The sequence below is a fragment of the Achroia grisella genome, unplaced genomic scaffold (assembly GCF_030625045.1).
Source record: "Achroia grisella isolate CSIRO2021 unplaced genomic scaffold, CSIRO_AGI_Agris_v1 utg903, whole genome shotgun sequence".
NCBI classification, from domain to species: domain Eukaryota; kingdom Metazoa; phylum Arthropoda; class Insecta; order Lepidoptera; family Pyralidae; genus Achroia; species Achroia grisella.
The window spans coordinates 1,896,856-1,912,428 of NW_026713061.1; the positions used below are offsets into that span (position 1 = coordinate 1,896,856).

Below are 15,573 nucleotides of genomic sequence, written 5' to 3' on the forward strand. Positions count from 1 at the left end.
AATAAAAGTTATATATATATATACATACATATACAATTACTACATATACTACATATATTACACAAAATACAAATAATAAAATACATGATGAAACTAATCATACTAAGGTCGATAAATAGTGCGATTTCAACCTTTTCTTAAAACAACCAATAGATGGACTTTCCTGTATCTGTACTGGTAGTTTGTTCCATAACCGAGCAGCGCGAAATGAAAAGGAATTTCCTAAGAAACGAGACTTGCCAAGTGGAAGTTTTAACATTTTGGAGTGGTTTTGGCAAAGACATCTCGGTCTAGTAGGAGGGGGCAAGAATTGAAAGCGGGATTTAAGGTAAGCAGGAGCATTGGGATTATTAAGGATGTTATAGCGCATGGTCAGGCTGTGCATATTATGTCGAAGGCGGATTGGGAGCCACTTTAAACGAGCGCGAAATTCAGAGACGTGATCGTATTTACGTAAACTGAAAATAAATCTGATGGCTAAATTTTGTAAGCGCTCGAGTTTATTGAGGAGCTCCTCAGTCACGTCTAAGAAACAAATGTCTTGTGTTGTCTATGTTCCAACAGTTTAAGACAAAGAATTTTATATTATTAGATGACACTAATAGAATGTAATAGTTTAGCTTAGTATCATCATCATTGCATTCATTCTATTATTTGTGCTCTTTACAGCTATACTAAGTCTGTGGCAATATATCGGTTTTTGTTGTTAATATCGGTTTTTCCAAAGGTCGTTCAACTACAGACGCAGGTGCAGAGTTGCTTAGACACGTATTTGCTGCATGGGAAACTAAAATGGATGCGATAGGTGTTTTTTGTGTCCTTTCTAAGGCTTTTGATTGCGTTGATCATAATACATTGCTAAAAAAACTTGCTTTTTATGGCGTCAAAGACAATGCTTTAAATTTAATAAAATCTTATCTATGTGATAGAATACAGAAAGTGAAGGTTAGCAACGCTACGTCTGACGGGTCACTTGTGCAAATGGGTGTACCTCAAGGATCTATTCTCGGTCCATTTTTATTCCTTGTTTACATTAATGATCTCCCATATGCCATGCAGGATAGATGCGGCGTAGTATTATTTGCAGACGATACTTCATTGATTTTTAAAGTTAATAGAATGACTAATAATTATGACGATGTAAATAGTGCTTTGCGGCGTCGCCTGCACTGGTTTACAACTAACAATCTTATGTTAAACGCTAAAAAAACAAAATGTATTAATTTTTCTCTGTCTAAAAGTTTAAATACTAATTGCAACATAAAATTAAATGACGAATCTCTCGATTTTATAGAATCTACTGTCTTTCTAGGAATCACACTAGATAATAAAACACAATGGGGTGCACAAATTCAAAGCCTTGCAGCGAAACTAAGTTCAGCAGCTTTTGCCGTGTGTAAAGTTAGACAGTACACTGATACTGATACTGCTAGATTGGTCTATTTTAGTTATTTTCATAGTTTACTTTCTTATGGAATATTACTATGGGGAAAAGCGGCAGATATTAAAAATATATTCATATTACAAAAACGTGCCGTTCGAGCGATCTACTGTATGAAGAGTCGTGACTCATTAAGAGAGAAATTCAAAGAGGCAAATATTCTCACCGTTGCTTCTCAATTTATATATTCAAATATCCTATATGTTCATAAAAATCTTGACTTATTTCCAAAAAACAGCAATATTCATAATATTAATACTAGATTTAAAGACAAACTTGCTGTCCCCAAGTATCGTTTAGAAAAAGTTAATAGGTCTTTTATGGGAATAGGTATAAAAATTTACAATAAAATACCAAAGGATATGTTGGAATTACCCTTAAATAAATTCAAAACATCTGCTAAATCATATTTACTGAGCAAAGCCTATTACTCACTAAACGATTACTTGAATGACGAGTGTGCATGGCAATAGTTGTTCATGCACTGAATTTTCATTTAATGTTAGACATAGACACCTATATAAATATACATTGTAAATAAACTGGCTTTAAAAAAAAAAAAGTAATTCAATTGAGTTTCTTGCCAGTTCTTCTCAATTGGATCTATATACCGAACTGGATGGTAGGGAAAAAAAATAAAATTAGAATGTAAAAATTTGACGTTCATAAGCGGCTAAAATGTCCTACATGAATAAATGATTTTTGAATTTGAATTTGAATTTGAATACCTCGGGGCCGTTATGCTCAGGGATCCCTCGAACCCTTACCAGAAAATCTTGATCGAACTGAACTTTAGAAAATTTCTCCCATTTTTTAAATATATATGACAGGTTGCAACCCAACTTTAATCATGGTAACTCAGTTGAGAGAAATTCGAATGTTATACCTTCGAATTCGGAATACCCCTAAATTCTTTCTGTGAGTTAACAGTCTTGTCAATTTGTCTTTGTCTTTGTCAATCTGCTGAGCAGTGGTGCCCCATTTTTTTATTAATATGATTAAGTTACGTTATGTTTATTAAATATGGTTGTCTGGATAACTTTGAAGTATGGATATTATATAATTAAAATTATACAGTACATTTTTTTATTTAGATACTTATAACAGAAATATAAGTATCTATCTAAATTAAAAAAATGTATTGTATACTTTTAATTAATAATAATCTTAAAGTTTTATAATGATATTAGGTATGTATATATAAAAAACTTGGCTCTGAAGACATACCTACTTCACTATGTCATTAACAATACGGTTCACTAAACTAACTAATATTTTTTTAACGAGATAGGCTTTATACAAACTCGTGTGCAAATATTGTTGCTGTTAATTTTGTAAGCTCGATTTGGTTTGAAGAGTCAACAGTGTAGTGATATGACAGAGTAGTCCTCAGGAATGGCAATACTAATAAATTGAAAAGATTACTCTACAGGTTGTGTTTTGATTTTAAAATCAAGAATGTAATGACTTAGTGTAGTAAAATTATAGGGTGTGAGAACACAATACGTAGTTCTCAGGGATTACGTTACGACACATGAAGATCCTAGAACAAGCTGCTTTGTTTATTGGTCTTAGATGAAAGATATTTAGGGTGTGACCAGCGTTGCTAGACGTCCAAATTTTTGCTGAAGGTCCTGATTTTTTTCCCAAAATTAAATGGTATAAAAGTCGCTTCTTTTAATTGTCTTAGAATAGTTTTGTATTGTATAAGCACTTCAATACTCAGTTACGTCAGTACTCTGACGACCATTTTTAGGTCTCTTGGTCTCGCTTTCGACAAGAAATACTCAATTTTTTACTTAACTAATTATAAGGCTAAACATCTACTTTGTCTCAAACAGTCCACTGATCAATTACCTAATTTACAGATATTTTCCATTCTTCCTACTTTGTCTAAATCGCCAGCTTAGTTGTCATAATAAAAGCTTTAGTCATTATTCTGTGCAATCTTTAATTATTAGAGTCGCGTAGCGAGAAATTTCAACTAATACACTATACTGAACTCAATGTATACAATGTATAGTCCAAAAACCTTTGCCTTGCCTGGCTACAAAAATTAATTCATCATCATTGCCTTGCCTTTATCCCATTATTTGGGGTCGGCGCAGTATGTCATTCTCTTACACTGCTCTCTATTGGTCGTCATATCTGAGCATACTCTTCTTTTATTCATATCATCTTTCACACAATCCATCCACCTTTTCTTAGGGCGGCCTCTCCCTACAAAAATTAATTCTTCTTTATTTTAAATGGCCGCCACCAATTTTGATCGGTGATTTTGCCAATGTCATGGTTTGAGAGACACAGTGTAATTTGTAGCTGTGGCTTATTTTAGTTTACTCGGTAAACTTTGACAGTTTCGTTCGGGTTCGGTATATTATAGTTAAGGACAGTACAACACCTGAGGGACAACAAACAATTATTAGTAGGGTTTATTATTATTTAAACATTATTAGGTGGACAATACTAGTTAGTAGGACAATACAAACATAGACACTTAATATTAAATTAAGGGGAGCCAACGGGAGGGAGGGAGTTACAATTTCAGATTATTGTTAGTTATAAATTTAGCTAGTATTCTGACTATGGAGGGATGGGACAAAGTTAAGAGAAATGATATATTGATAGGACGGGGAAGGTCGTGGGGGAGGATATCATACAGTTGAACTGATAAATTTGGGCACTTGAAGAAAAGATGTTCCAGAGTTCCTTCATCCAAGCCACATTCGCACAGTGAATGATCGCGGACTCTAATCTTGCATAGAAATGTAGGAGTGCAGACATGTCCTAAGCGGAGGCGACATATTACAACGTGACCCATTTTTCCAGTTTACGATGTTTGAAGAACCATGGTTTATTGGGAATGAGCGGTTGGATTTCTCCGTAATATTTCGCTTTTAGTAGCCGTGACTTTTGCCAGATGTCATTCCAAGCCTTGAACATTTGAGGTTTCATATGACTTCGCAAATCACGAGAGTGGTAACGATTGTGGGTGTTGCAACCAATTAATGTCGCTTTCCGGGCCCATGAGTCTACAACTTCATTGCCTAGTATACCAGAATGACTCGGTATCCATGCCAGTACCACTTCTAGTCCAGAACGCTGGCATTTGTGTAGAATTTCACGAATTTGCATGGAGGCAAGAAATATGTTTTTAGAGTGGAATGGTAGTCTAGTGATATCCTGCAAGCAACTCAGTGAATCTGATAATATCAAGGCGGCTTCTAAAATGGCTAATGTTTCTCCAGTAAATGTAGATGTCATAGGTGAGGATTTAAAGTTCAAAGCTATTTTATATTTAGGGATCCAGACAGAAAAATCAACATCATAATCATCCCTTATTTTAGATGCGTCCGTAAAGAATAAGGTCCATTCATTAAAGTTTTCTGATATTATTTTATTTAGGTCCTGATTGGCTGTCGGAGAGTTTTTCTGAATACCAAGATTAAATAGGACTCTAGGTTGGAATATTAAGGAGTCGTAGTCGAGTTCAAAAATTGGATTTCGATGGACTTTAATAATTTGGGTTGGTAGGTTTTTAAGTTTACGGTAACTGTTGACTATTGGGGGCAGATCCTTGTGTGACCAGTAAGTAGATGTAGAGACCAGATCAGAAAGGGAATCAAGGGCACGAAACAAAGGATGAGTATTATATTGGGCTACATTAAAGAAGAATCGGTCAGAAAGTAATTGGCGACGGAGGTGGAGAGGGGGGTCAACACATTCTACTTGGAGAGCATTAGTCGGAGACGACTTCATTGCACCCAGAATTATGCGCAGACATTTAGCTTGGAGCCTCTCAAACTTGGCAATGGCAATTATGTTGCATGGTTCTAAAAGAAAGCAACCATAATCAAAGTGGCTTATAATTAAAGCATTATATAGAAGTTTTTGACTATAGGGGTGAGAACCCCATCGAACTCCAGAGAGAGCTTTTATAATATTAATGCTGCTTTCACACTTGTTGGATATGTAGGCAATGTGTTGAAGACCTGTGAGCCTAGAATCTAGGATCATGCCAAGGAATTTTACTTTGTCCTCAATCCTGATATTTTCACCATTGAGTGCAAGTTGGATAGTAGGGATTTGCCTCTTGCGGGTAAAAACAACCGCAGAGCATTTTGGAATCGATAAAGACAAACCATGATCTTCTAACCATTGGTTTAGGTACCACAATGCACTGTTCAAACGGGATGTAGAGTCATGTGGGGAATCTGATACTGCAAACAGTACAATATCATCTGCATACTGTAATATTTTACAAAAACATGTGACAGATGTCTCTAGGTCGGAAGTGTATACATTGAAAAGAATTGGACTTAGGACCGATCCTTGGGGTAAGCCTTTCCAAACTAGCCTCGGGGGAAGCAAAATACCATTAACGCGTAGAGAAATTGATCTACACATAAAGAGGTTACAAATGATATGTATTAATCTCGCAGGGATACTCAGCTGTTGCATTTTCTGCCTGAGTATTGGGAGTTGGACATTATCATATGCAGATGAGATGTCAAGAAAGGTACCAATAAGGTGTTCATTTTTTGAGAATGCAAGGCGGACCTCAGTGGTGAAAATGCTTAAATTGTCAATAGTTCCCATTCCCCGTCTAAAACCGAATTGACTGTTTGCTAATAGCCCCTTAGTCTCTATGATCCATTCAAGCCTATTTTTAATTAAATGTTCCGTGATTTTAGCGAGAGTGGAGGATAACGCTATTGGTCTATAGGAATCAGAATGTGACGGGTTTTTCCCAGGCTTTAAAATAGGGACTATAATTTGAGTCTTCCAGGATTCAGGAATGATTCCTGTAGTGAAAACAGCATTAATGATATCAAGCAGTTTCTTTTGGGCGAGAACTGAAGATTTTGTGATGAAAGAATAGGGTATGCCATCTATGCCTGGGGAAGAGTCATTAAGATGGTCTAGTGCACAACAAAGTTCATCATACGAAAACGGCTCATCCAATCTATTATTAGAAGTGGAAGAGGGAAGAAAAGATGGGAAACCGTCCTGAGAAGGAACATATGATGGAGCTAATTTGTTGAGTAGGTCCTCCAACCAAGATTCATTGGAGTCCTCATTGGGGCAATTACGTGATTTACGATAGCAGTTGACTTTTTTCCATACCAGCGAAGGGTGGTAATGATCCACAAAAAGTGTACCATCCCATTTTTTTTTTCTTTGCTAAGAGTCTTTTAGTATGGGCACTGGTCCTACGGAAGTTGACATAATTATCCATAGTTAGGTTTAGTTTATATTTGTTCTCAGCCTCGTTACGTTGTTTAACGCTGGCAGTGCATTCTGAGTCCCACCAAGGAGGGGAAGGTATTTTTTTAAGGGAACTGTTTTTAACGGGGATTGAATCATCGGCAGCCGAGAGTAATGCAGAAACGAAATCATTATATTCCTGAATATGGCTACAATCTGGAGGGATGTTGGTTACTTTTTCGTCAAGGAGAGAGGAGAATTTTTGCCAGTTGGCTTTTGTTATTCTATACTTTAGAAGAGGTTGTGGAATTTTGGGATTTGCAATTTGGGAGCTGGAGGAGTTACTTATTGTTATAATAATAGGAGTATGGTCACTTCCAAATGAGTTTGGTAGTACATGCCATAGGAGTTTGTTTACTAAAGATGGGGAAGATAGGGTTAGATCAATGGAACTGGGGTTCTGGGAAGGACCTGCAAGGCGGGTAGGAGTACCATCATTTAGTACGCAAAGGTTAATATCATCCAATAGATCTAGTAGGAATGAAGATGAAGGATCAGTGCAATGTGATCCCCACATTGTGTGCCGGCAATTAAAGTCACCTAGAACCATGAGGGGGGGAGGGATATTGGAAAGGATGTATTGTAATTCCAGAATAAGTGAATGGTTAGGATGGGGGATATATACAGATACGAAAGATATACCAAGGGTTCTTACAGATACAATCTGAAAGCCTAAGCTGTGGGAAGGGAGAGAGATTTTTGAGTAAGACACGTTTCTAGATATAAGGAGGGCGGAGCCCGCCCACCCATCATCTCTGTCATCCCGTAAGACTGCAAAGCCCGGTATCCTGAATGGAGTGCCAGGCTTAAGCCATGTCTCAGAGATAGCAGCAACAGTGGGTTTATGTTTGTTGAGGAGATGGGTAAGGTCTTGTTTTTTATGTCTGATACTCCTAGTATTCCACTGTAGGACCAGCTGGTCCGTTATTAGAGGCTAAAGTGGATAGGAGTTGCTGAATCAAGAAAACGACATTGGACGGTAATGCATCGGAGAATTTAGAAATTATGTTAATTAGGGAACATGTAAGTAGTTCTATTAAATTATCATTTGGGGTAGCAAGGGGGGTGGTATCAGTATTACGTTCTTGGTGATATCTAAGGGCAGAGCCATTAGCTTGGGTAGATCTAGGGGTCTGTATGATATTATAGTGGGCTTCACGGTCATAGGATTTGCCCGGGTTAGGTCTGGGTCTTGGGGACTTGTATATCGTCTTGCGGTAAGATACATTTTTCTGGGGAGTTTTAGAAGGAGAGGAGTGGAGAGACTGTTGATATGTTTGTGTTATGGTTGCCTGTGAGAGGTTATAGGCTGGAGCTGATGCCATATCTGCATAAGACCGTTTGGGAGTAGGGAACCTGGCTGATGCTTCCATATGACTAATATTTTCTTCTACCATAAGGATCTTAATATTCTTTTGTCTGACATGTTCGGGACAAGTTGAGTTTGTGGCTTGATGATTTGTACTATCACAAAGGATACAGAATGGCGATTCATCTTTTTGGTCACAGTTGTCTCCAGAATGTTGAGATCCACATTGATAACACCTGGGTTGAGATCTGCACTGTGTGCGAATATGGCCAAAGCGGCAGCAATTACGGCATTGAATAGTTGGGAGATTGTAAGGAAAGACAGGGAGGGAAGTATTAAAACAATATACTTTTTCAGGGAGTACTTGTCCTTCAAATGTTATGACTACTGTTGTGGATGGGATCCAAGAGACGGTATTGTCAGGCTTGCGTGATTTAGTGTTGAGCCTTCTGGCTCTAATTATCTGTCCAGCATAGTCAGGGGATATTAAATTAAATACTAATTCTTCTAAAGACCAGTCTGTGGGAATGTTGCGTATAACACCCATGCGAGAAATCTGGAACTTAGGTATCATTGCAGAATATTTGTTATTTGACAAGATTGGATTGTCAACAAAGTTATTGGTATCAGAGTATGTTTTAAATTCTACTGAGATTTTATTTCTCCCCAATGCTTTTATACCTCCCTCTTTAATACCCACAATATTATTTTTATGGATAAACTGTGCGAATTTAAGGAGACGTATTGAGAAACCAGCAGCTGTGTCTGGTTCCACTCTGGTAATATGTACAGAATAAGGTGCAGAATCTGTGATTTTATATTTAAATGAGTTATCATTTTCAAAGCCAGGTTTTGTGTATACGGATTAGATGGAATCTGATGGTGAGTTAACTTTCTTACTTTCGTCAGCATTTAGGTCATTCGTTGCTTGTCTTTTTCTTGAGACTAAGGAAGTATCCAGATTCATCTGATCAGATAGATTAGCAGTAGTTCCCCCACCATCAGGGGGATCTTCGATCCATCATTTTTGTGATGGAGATGCGTCACATGTAGGAAAAATAAATACTTACGCCAACACCAGTAACAAACACAACACAAAACAGAAAAAAAAAACACAAAATGTCAAAGTGATCTTAAGTTTAAAATATGTAAATACGGAAACCACGTGTCAATCCAACACAAACCGAAAGCAATCTCGCCAAAAATTAATTAAAAGACAAAAATAATGTTATGTCAGTGATATGTCAATGTCACTTTAGCAGTCACTTAGCAGTCAGCAGTGTCAACAAAGTACTTTTTTATATAGGTGGTGAAATATAAAAAAATCAAAACGTTAATAACATTGTAATTTATTAATTTTAATTATAGAAACTAAAACTAGTGGTCAAAAATGTCAGACCCAAAAAATGTTAATGATATTTTGGACAAAAATTTAGAAGAGTACGAAATACAAGAAGTGCTTCGAAAAGGCACTGATTTAAGGGAATACGCATTACAAATAGACAAAGGTATAAAAGAGGCGGAAAAGAACTCTGTTGCGGACTATTTAAAAGAAAGTGAGAATATCAGTTCACTTCACAACCAAATTGAAGAATGTGATGGTATTCTGGGGCGAATGGAAAGTATGCTTATGGTATTTCAAGTAAGTAATATGTGTCATATTGTTTATCTCATATTTTTATATTGAACATATTTTTTTTCTTATAAACAATCTATATCAGAACAATATAAGCTAAGCAGGCCTTTTTTTAATAGGCATTAGTCATAACTGACATAAACAGATTTTTTTCAATACTTGTATACATAAAAAACAAACACACACGCTGATACAAATAATCATACTCAAGAACACAAATGTTTGTACCATGCAAAAACTCAATGGTGTAATAAACTGCTATACCTGGCTGTCTTGCATATTTAAAAGTAAATAATGCATAACTGTTATTATACTAGTACTGGTATTTTTTTACTGTTATTATTTCATGAGGAAAATTGTTAAGTCTATAGAATTGTTTGGTTCATTCCATGTCTTAACAAAGTGACAAGCAGGAGGTCATAAGCAGGAAATAAATATAAGTTCTACTTCAGTCTTATTTTTTCCTCATTGAGATGCTGAAGTAAATGTGTAGAATGATATTACAATACATGTTAGAGTGAAGAGTATTATTGTGAAATTCTTTTTTCTTAGCTAATTTATTACCTTTATATATCTAGAAGTAAATTGCATCTCATCACGTTCAAAGCTGATGAACTCTAAATAACATACAATTCTATTTTAATTATATATGGAATATTAAAATTATTTGCATTTCTTTCAGAATGATTTAGGAAGTATTAGTAATGAAATAATTAGCTTACAGAAACGATCTGTAAGTATGTCTATCCAATTGTCTAATAGACAAGTTCTAAAAGGACCACTCTCATCATTTATTGAAGATATGGCTGTATCAGAAACACTTATATAGTAAGTACATTTAAGTTAAGAAACAATCCTTTAATTAATTATGATAATTTACTACACCTTCATAAATTTAAATATATTAAAGCTTTCCTGATTGAACAATATAAAATTAAATTAACATAAATTCAACAAATAAGATGATTTGCCTAATGTTCCCACACTGCAATAAAATCCCATTCCATTATTTTCCTATGTGATAAAATAACAGAAGTATAATGAATCCTTATAATATTTAATTATGCTATTTTCAGTGCTATCAATAATGTACCTGTTACTGACAAGGAGTTCATGGTCCAGTTGGCAATTTTAAATCAAAAATTAAATTTTGTTAAAGAACAAGACTTTAAGGAAACGAAAGCTTGTCATGATGTTAAAGATGTTTTAGAGAAATTAAAAATAAAAGCTGTATCAAAAATAAGGACATACATTTTGGAACAAATTTATAAATTTCGCAAACCAATGGCAAATTACCAAATGCCACAGAATGCTATGCTGAAGTATAAATTTTTCTTTGAATTTGTCCTTGCTAATGAAAGGAATGTCGCACAAGAAATATGCAATGAATATATAGACACTTTGGGCAAAGTATACTATTCATACTTTAAATCATATGCCTCCAGACTAGATAAATTAAAATATGAAGAAACACCCACTAAAGAGGATTTAATGGGAATAGAGGATGGATCTAAAGGAGGATTTTTCCAAAAATCTAATCTTAAAAACAAAAGTACAATATTTACTATTGGGAACAGGGGTGATGTTTTGGCTCAGCAACTTGAAGCTCCCATTATAGTTCCACATGTACAACAGAAAACGAAGGTAAGGCCACCTAAAATGGATAATCCCCAACTCTGTCTTCAGATTTAGATTATAGGTAATCACATGTATTTCCTAGCGTCTTAGGTTTTGGGAATTCAATTTCAATCAAACACTGCTAAGAACAAACCTTTTGTAACCCAATCTATAAAATACAGAATTTAAATTATTACATTTATCAGGTTCATTACTATGTAATTTACTTTAATTCTACTTAATGTAAATAACATTATTTTCCTTATTATTTATATCATTATTCTTACTTATTTCTAGTTGCATGTACATTTCCTACCATTGTATCTGTTACCCTAAAATTGTCTACAAAAAAATCTTTCAGTAATAAGATGTTGTTGTATTTATAGACAAATTTAATTTACTAATTAATTGTACCTATCTTCTAACATTGCATAATGCAAATAAATAATAATAACTACTAAAACATGTAACAAATAAAGAATAATAAAATAACATTAAAAATTACAAGAAGTGCTCTTATCACTATAAGCAATCTGTTACAGTTACTTAAAAACACAGAAACCTTAACATAAGAACCCTTTGAAACAAAGAAGACAACTGAAAATTAAGTATACTACTAGTATATACTACCTATTATGTTATTTTCCAGTATTCATATGAAGCACTATTCAGAAGTCTTCAATATGCTTTAGTGGATAATGGCTGTAGGGAATATTTGTTCACTACTGAATTCTTTCATGTAAAAGGGAGCCATGCCCAGGAACTTTTTGACAGAATTCTTGGAAAGACATTATCACTTCTTGTGGTAAGCATACCTATGTTATAATGATATTATTTATTAATCTAATTTTCCAGTCTTTAATATACCATTGTTTAATTGCACATGATACAATACATGGTAAAATGGTACACATATTTATCTCTAAAACCATATCATAATTGAATATATTGTATTTTTTATCAATGGTTGAGTGCAATAAGGCATTATTTATCCTACCATTCAACAGATGATTGGTAATCACAGACTTTGACTTTGTAGCTGTCAAAACTCGTCAAGTACACAAGTACTTGACGAGTTTTGAATGCTCTTTAATCTCATATTAGCTATATAGGGCTACTGCAACTACAATAAATCTTTCAGTCAGCTAGGGGTCTGAGAAATTTTGTAAACATTGAATCATAGTTTTTCTTTTGTAGCATATTGTTTAATATTTTTTTAAAGAAATCATTGTATTTAGGCACCTCTTTAACATAAAGTCCTTCAATAGTATTATTAATTTAGCCACATGTGAACATTTCTGAAACACCTAATGGTAAATGACAGCCATTAATCATTAAACTTAACTTAGTTTCTATACCTAATAGGTGTATACAATGCAAGTAGATCTTAAAAACTATTTAACACCAAGTGCAGTAGTGACTCTAGTTTAGTCACTAAGTTAGGGAAACCTGTATCTCAGACACCATTGCCCTCCTAAAGATAACTATATAAACATCACATCATGTCACGTCCTTCATACGGCCATTTTAGCTAGGCCAAAAGACTATGATGTTAAGCCTATATTTAACTACGACATTACATCTCTAACCGAAACACAGATTACAGATCATGGTATAATGATATGATACAAACTCTAATAATAACAAGTAAGATATGTAAAAATTTTACTACTGTCATATTTTAGATTTCGCAATGGACCTATATAATATATTAATAATTTTCTTTTTACATTGCAGAAAAATGTGGAAAACTATGTTTTGGAATGTTATGATTGCCTTGCATTGTTTTTATGTATACAACTTATAAATAGATATAAATGGATGTGTCACAAACGGGCTGTGGGTGCATTAGATAGGTAATATTTTCTTAATATAAAATATCATTTATTAGTTGTAATAGTAAGAATAGTTTTCAATATGTATTGCATAATTATTATGTAATGTTGAATTAATTCTTGTAATTTATATGTTAATAATTACTGTTACAGTTACTGGGATTCATTACAAAGTACATTGTGGCCACGATTGGAATATGTACTAAAATTGAATATTCAAAGTGTGAGGGAATGTGATCCAGCTAAATTGTCTAATAAGGAGTTAGGTCCACATTACGTAAGTTAATTTAATTAATCTTGTTTGTAGATACCTAAACCTGAAATGTTATTATAATGTCATAATCAGTTAAATGCTGAGCGTTTTTGTAGAAAACCGTGTTATAAATTCCCATGATGTATGTTTGTATACAATAGTATTAGTTGTATTAATAGTGTTTAAACTTAGCCTTGATTTTGTGTATAAACTTCCGAAGTTTGGAGAGGTATACTGCAGGTCTATTTTTAAGTCTAACTCAATATCGAGAAAATAACAGGTTAGTTCTTACATCACAGAAAATATTTATAGTTAATTTATTAATAACTTGTTATTGTATAATTCAGAAGTATAAAATGGTGCAAGAACACACTCCATTCCAATCAATGTCAATCATTGGTAATCCGTTTTCAGAGTAAAAATTCCCCGTAGCTTGTTTTTCCCCTTCGATTGATCCCTCGTCCAATTTAAATTACGCCGGCTTGAGCCGAGTTTCGAACCCCCAAGTGGTGTCCTTACACTAAAATTGTATCCGTCAGACAGGATGGAACGGCTGAAGGCCAGCTTCAGCCGTTCCATAAATCAGGTCCGATAATCGTCCGGTAAAGGCTAGCTGCGGGATACAACATTAGAGTAGTCCGAAAAAAAAACTTATTTGTGGTCGGCGTATTTTTTTTGTTGAGTAATATAATTAGGTAGGCTTCTAAGTAGTTTCAGCCCAGGGCCCCATAAATTCACGATCCGACCCTGCTCCCAACAATTCCGTAAAACACTTGTGTTTTTTTAGTTATTGCGAATATATCTAAATATATTAAATATTTGTGTTCATTTAAAATTTCTTGTATTTAATAACTGATATTTCAAACTTCTACACTTTTAGATAACACGAAGGTATGCGGAGTTCTCAGCTGCGATGCTTAGCTTGAGCGAACAATTCCCATCTGAAGAACTAAGTAACCTACTTTTAGTACTCCAAGATGAAGTACATTGTTTTCTTTTAAAAATGGCAGCAGAATTCCCACAGAGGGTACAGCAATTAATATTTTTAATTAATAACTACGATATGGTACTAAGCATTCTGATGGAAAGAACTAGAGACAACACAAAGGAAGCAGAAACATTCAGAGAACAATTGCAAGCTAGAAGTTCTGAATATGTTGAAGAAATACTGAGTCCACATTTCGGAGGGTTGATGCAATTTGTTAAAGAAGGAGAACAGTTGGCTGAAGGCGAAAATAAAACTCTCCTGGCTAGTTTGGAAAAAAAATCTCTGTCTTTAGTAGCATCCTTTAGTGCTGGTTGGAAGCAGAGTCTGGAAGAGATTCACAGAGAAGTTCTCGTATCGTTTCCCAATTTAGTCACTGGTTCGGGATTACTACAGATGGCTCTAACAAATTTTGTTCAATACTATCATAAATTTGTCAAACTATTGACACCAAATGCTCGTACGCAATTGGTTAATATTCATGTCATAATGGTGGAAATAAAAAAATATAAAACCAATTTCTAAAGATTATTTCATAATTACTTAATTATAGGTGTAAATAAGAATTTTGTTATCTGTGCATAGTGTTTGAATTATTTAGATAAAATTGACGTTTAAATTTTGTTTCTAAATAATAAGTAGGTATTCATTAGTGATGTAACGATGAATTTTAAGCATTCGCGAATGCGGTTGCGAATATCTGCCGCCGATATACACGAATGCTAATGCGAATTCAGTTTTAAACTTCGCTATGGCTTTGTATTGACGGCTGACTTGCCACGCGAGTCTTACACACACGTTTATCACTCTGCATCATATTCCGACCATTGCTGTGGTAATGTGGAAAAAGACGGTCTATGAATGTATTTTTATTTATCGAACTAGTGTAAATAAAATTTGGAGACTATGTTGTAGCGTATAAATAAGGATTTAACTTAATCGAAAAAATTATAAGAAATGTATATTATATTTTTTATTTACATATCGTTATTTTCAAACTATTATTCGTAAGGTATTTGTATTACGAATGTTAAAAAATATGAATATTCTTTTAATTTATTCGTCCAGCATTTAAAGGTATTAATATATTTAAGCTATGATTTGTTGAAAGGTTTATCATCAATACATTATATGCCAGTATTAACATATTGCACTCCAAATTCTAGAGAATGCTAAGATTATTTGTAAAGGATTTAAATAAAATCAGTACACACTTATTAAAACTTACG

General features: G+C 34.2%; 2 protein-coding genes across 2 annotated transcripts in view; one reads left to right on the forward strand and one right to left on the reverse strand.

The window, feature by feature from the left end:
- The window catches only part of LOC131853651 (5'-AMP-activated protein kinase subunit gamma-2-like), a 42,712-nt gene extending 33,583 nt beyond the window's left edge, over positions 1–9,129 (reverse strand). The window contains exon 1 of the mRNA XM_059204628.1: positions 9,089–9,129. The gene's annotated coding sequence lies outside the window, so the exon portion shown is untranslated. The remainder of the gene's footprint in view (positions 1–9,088) is intronic.
- A 170-nt stretch (positions 9,130–9,299) lies between these two features.
- On the forward strand, positions 9,300–14,877 carry LOC131853530 (vacuolar protein sorting-associated protein 52 homolog). Its single transcript, XM_059204444.1, has 7 exons — positions 9,300–9,660; positions 10,337–10,482; positions 10,731–11,298; positions 11,921–12,076; positions 13,009–13,127; positions 13,260–13,383; positions 14,240–14,877. Exons 1-7 carry the CDS (start codon positions 9,409–9,411, stop codon positions 14,867–14,869), a joined length of 1,995 nt encoding a protein of 664 aa, XP_059060427.1. The 5' UTR covers positions 9,300–9,408; the 3' UTR covers positions 14,870–14,877.
- The last annotated feature ends 696 nt before the right edge of the window (positions 14,878–15,573 follow it).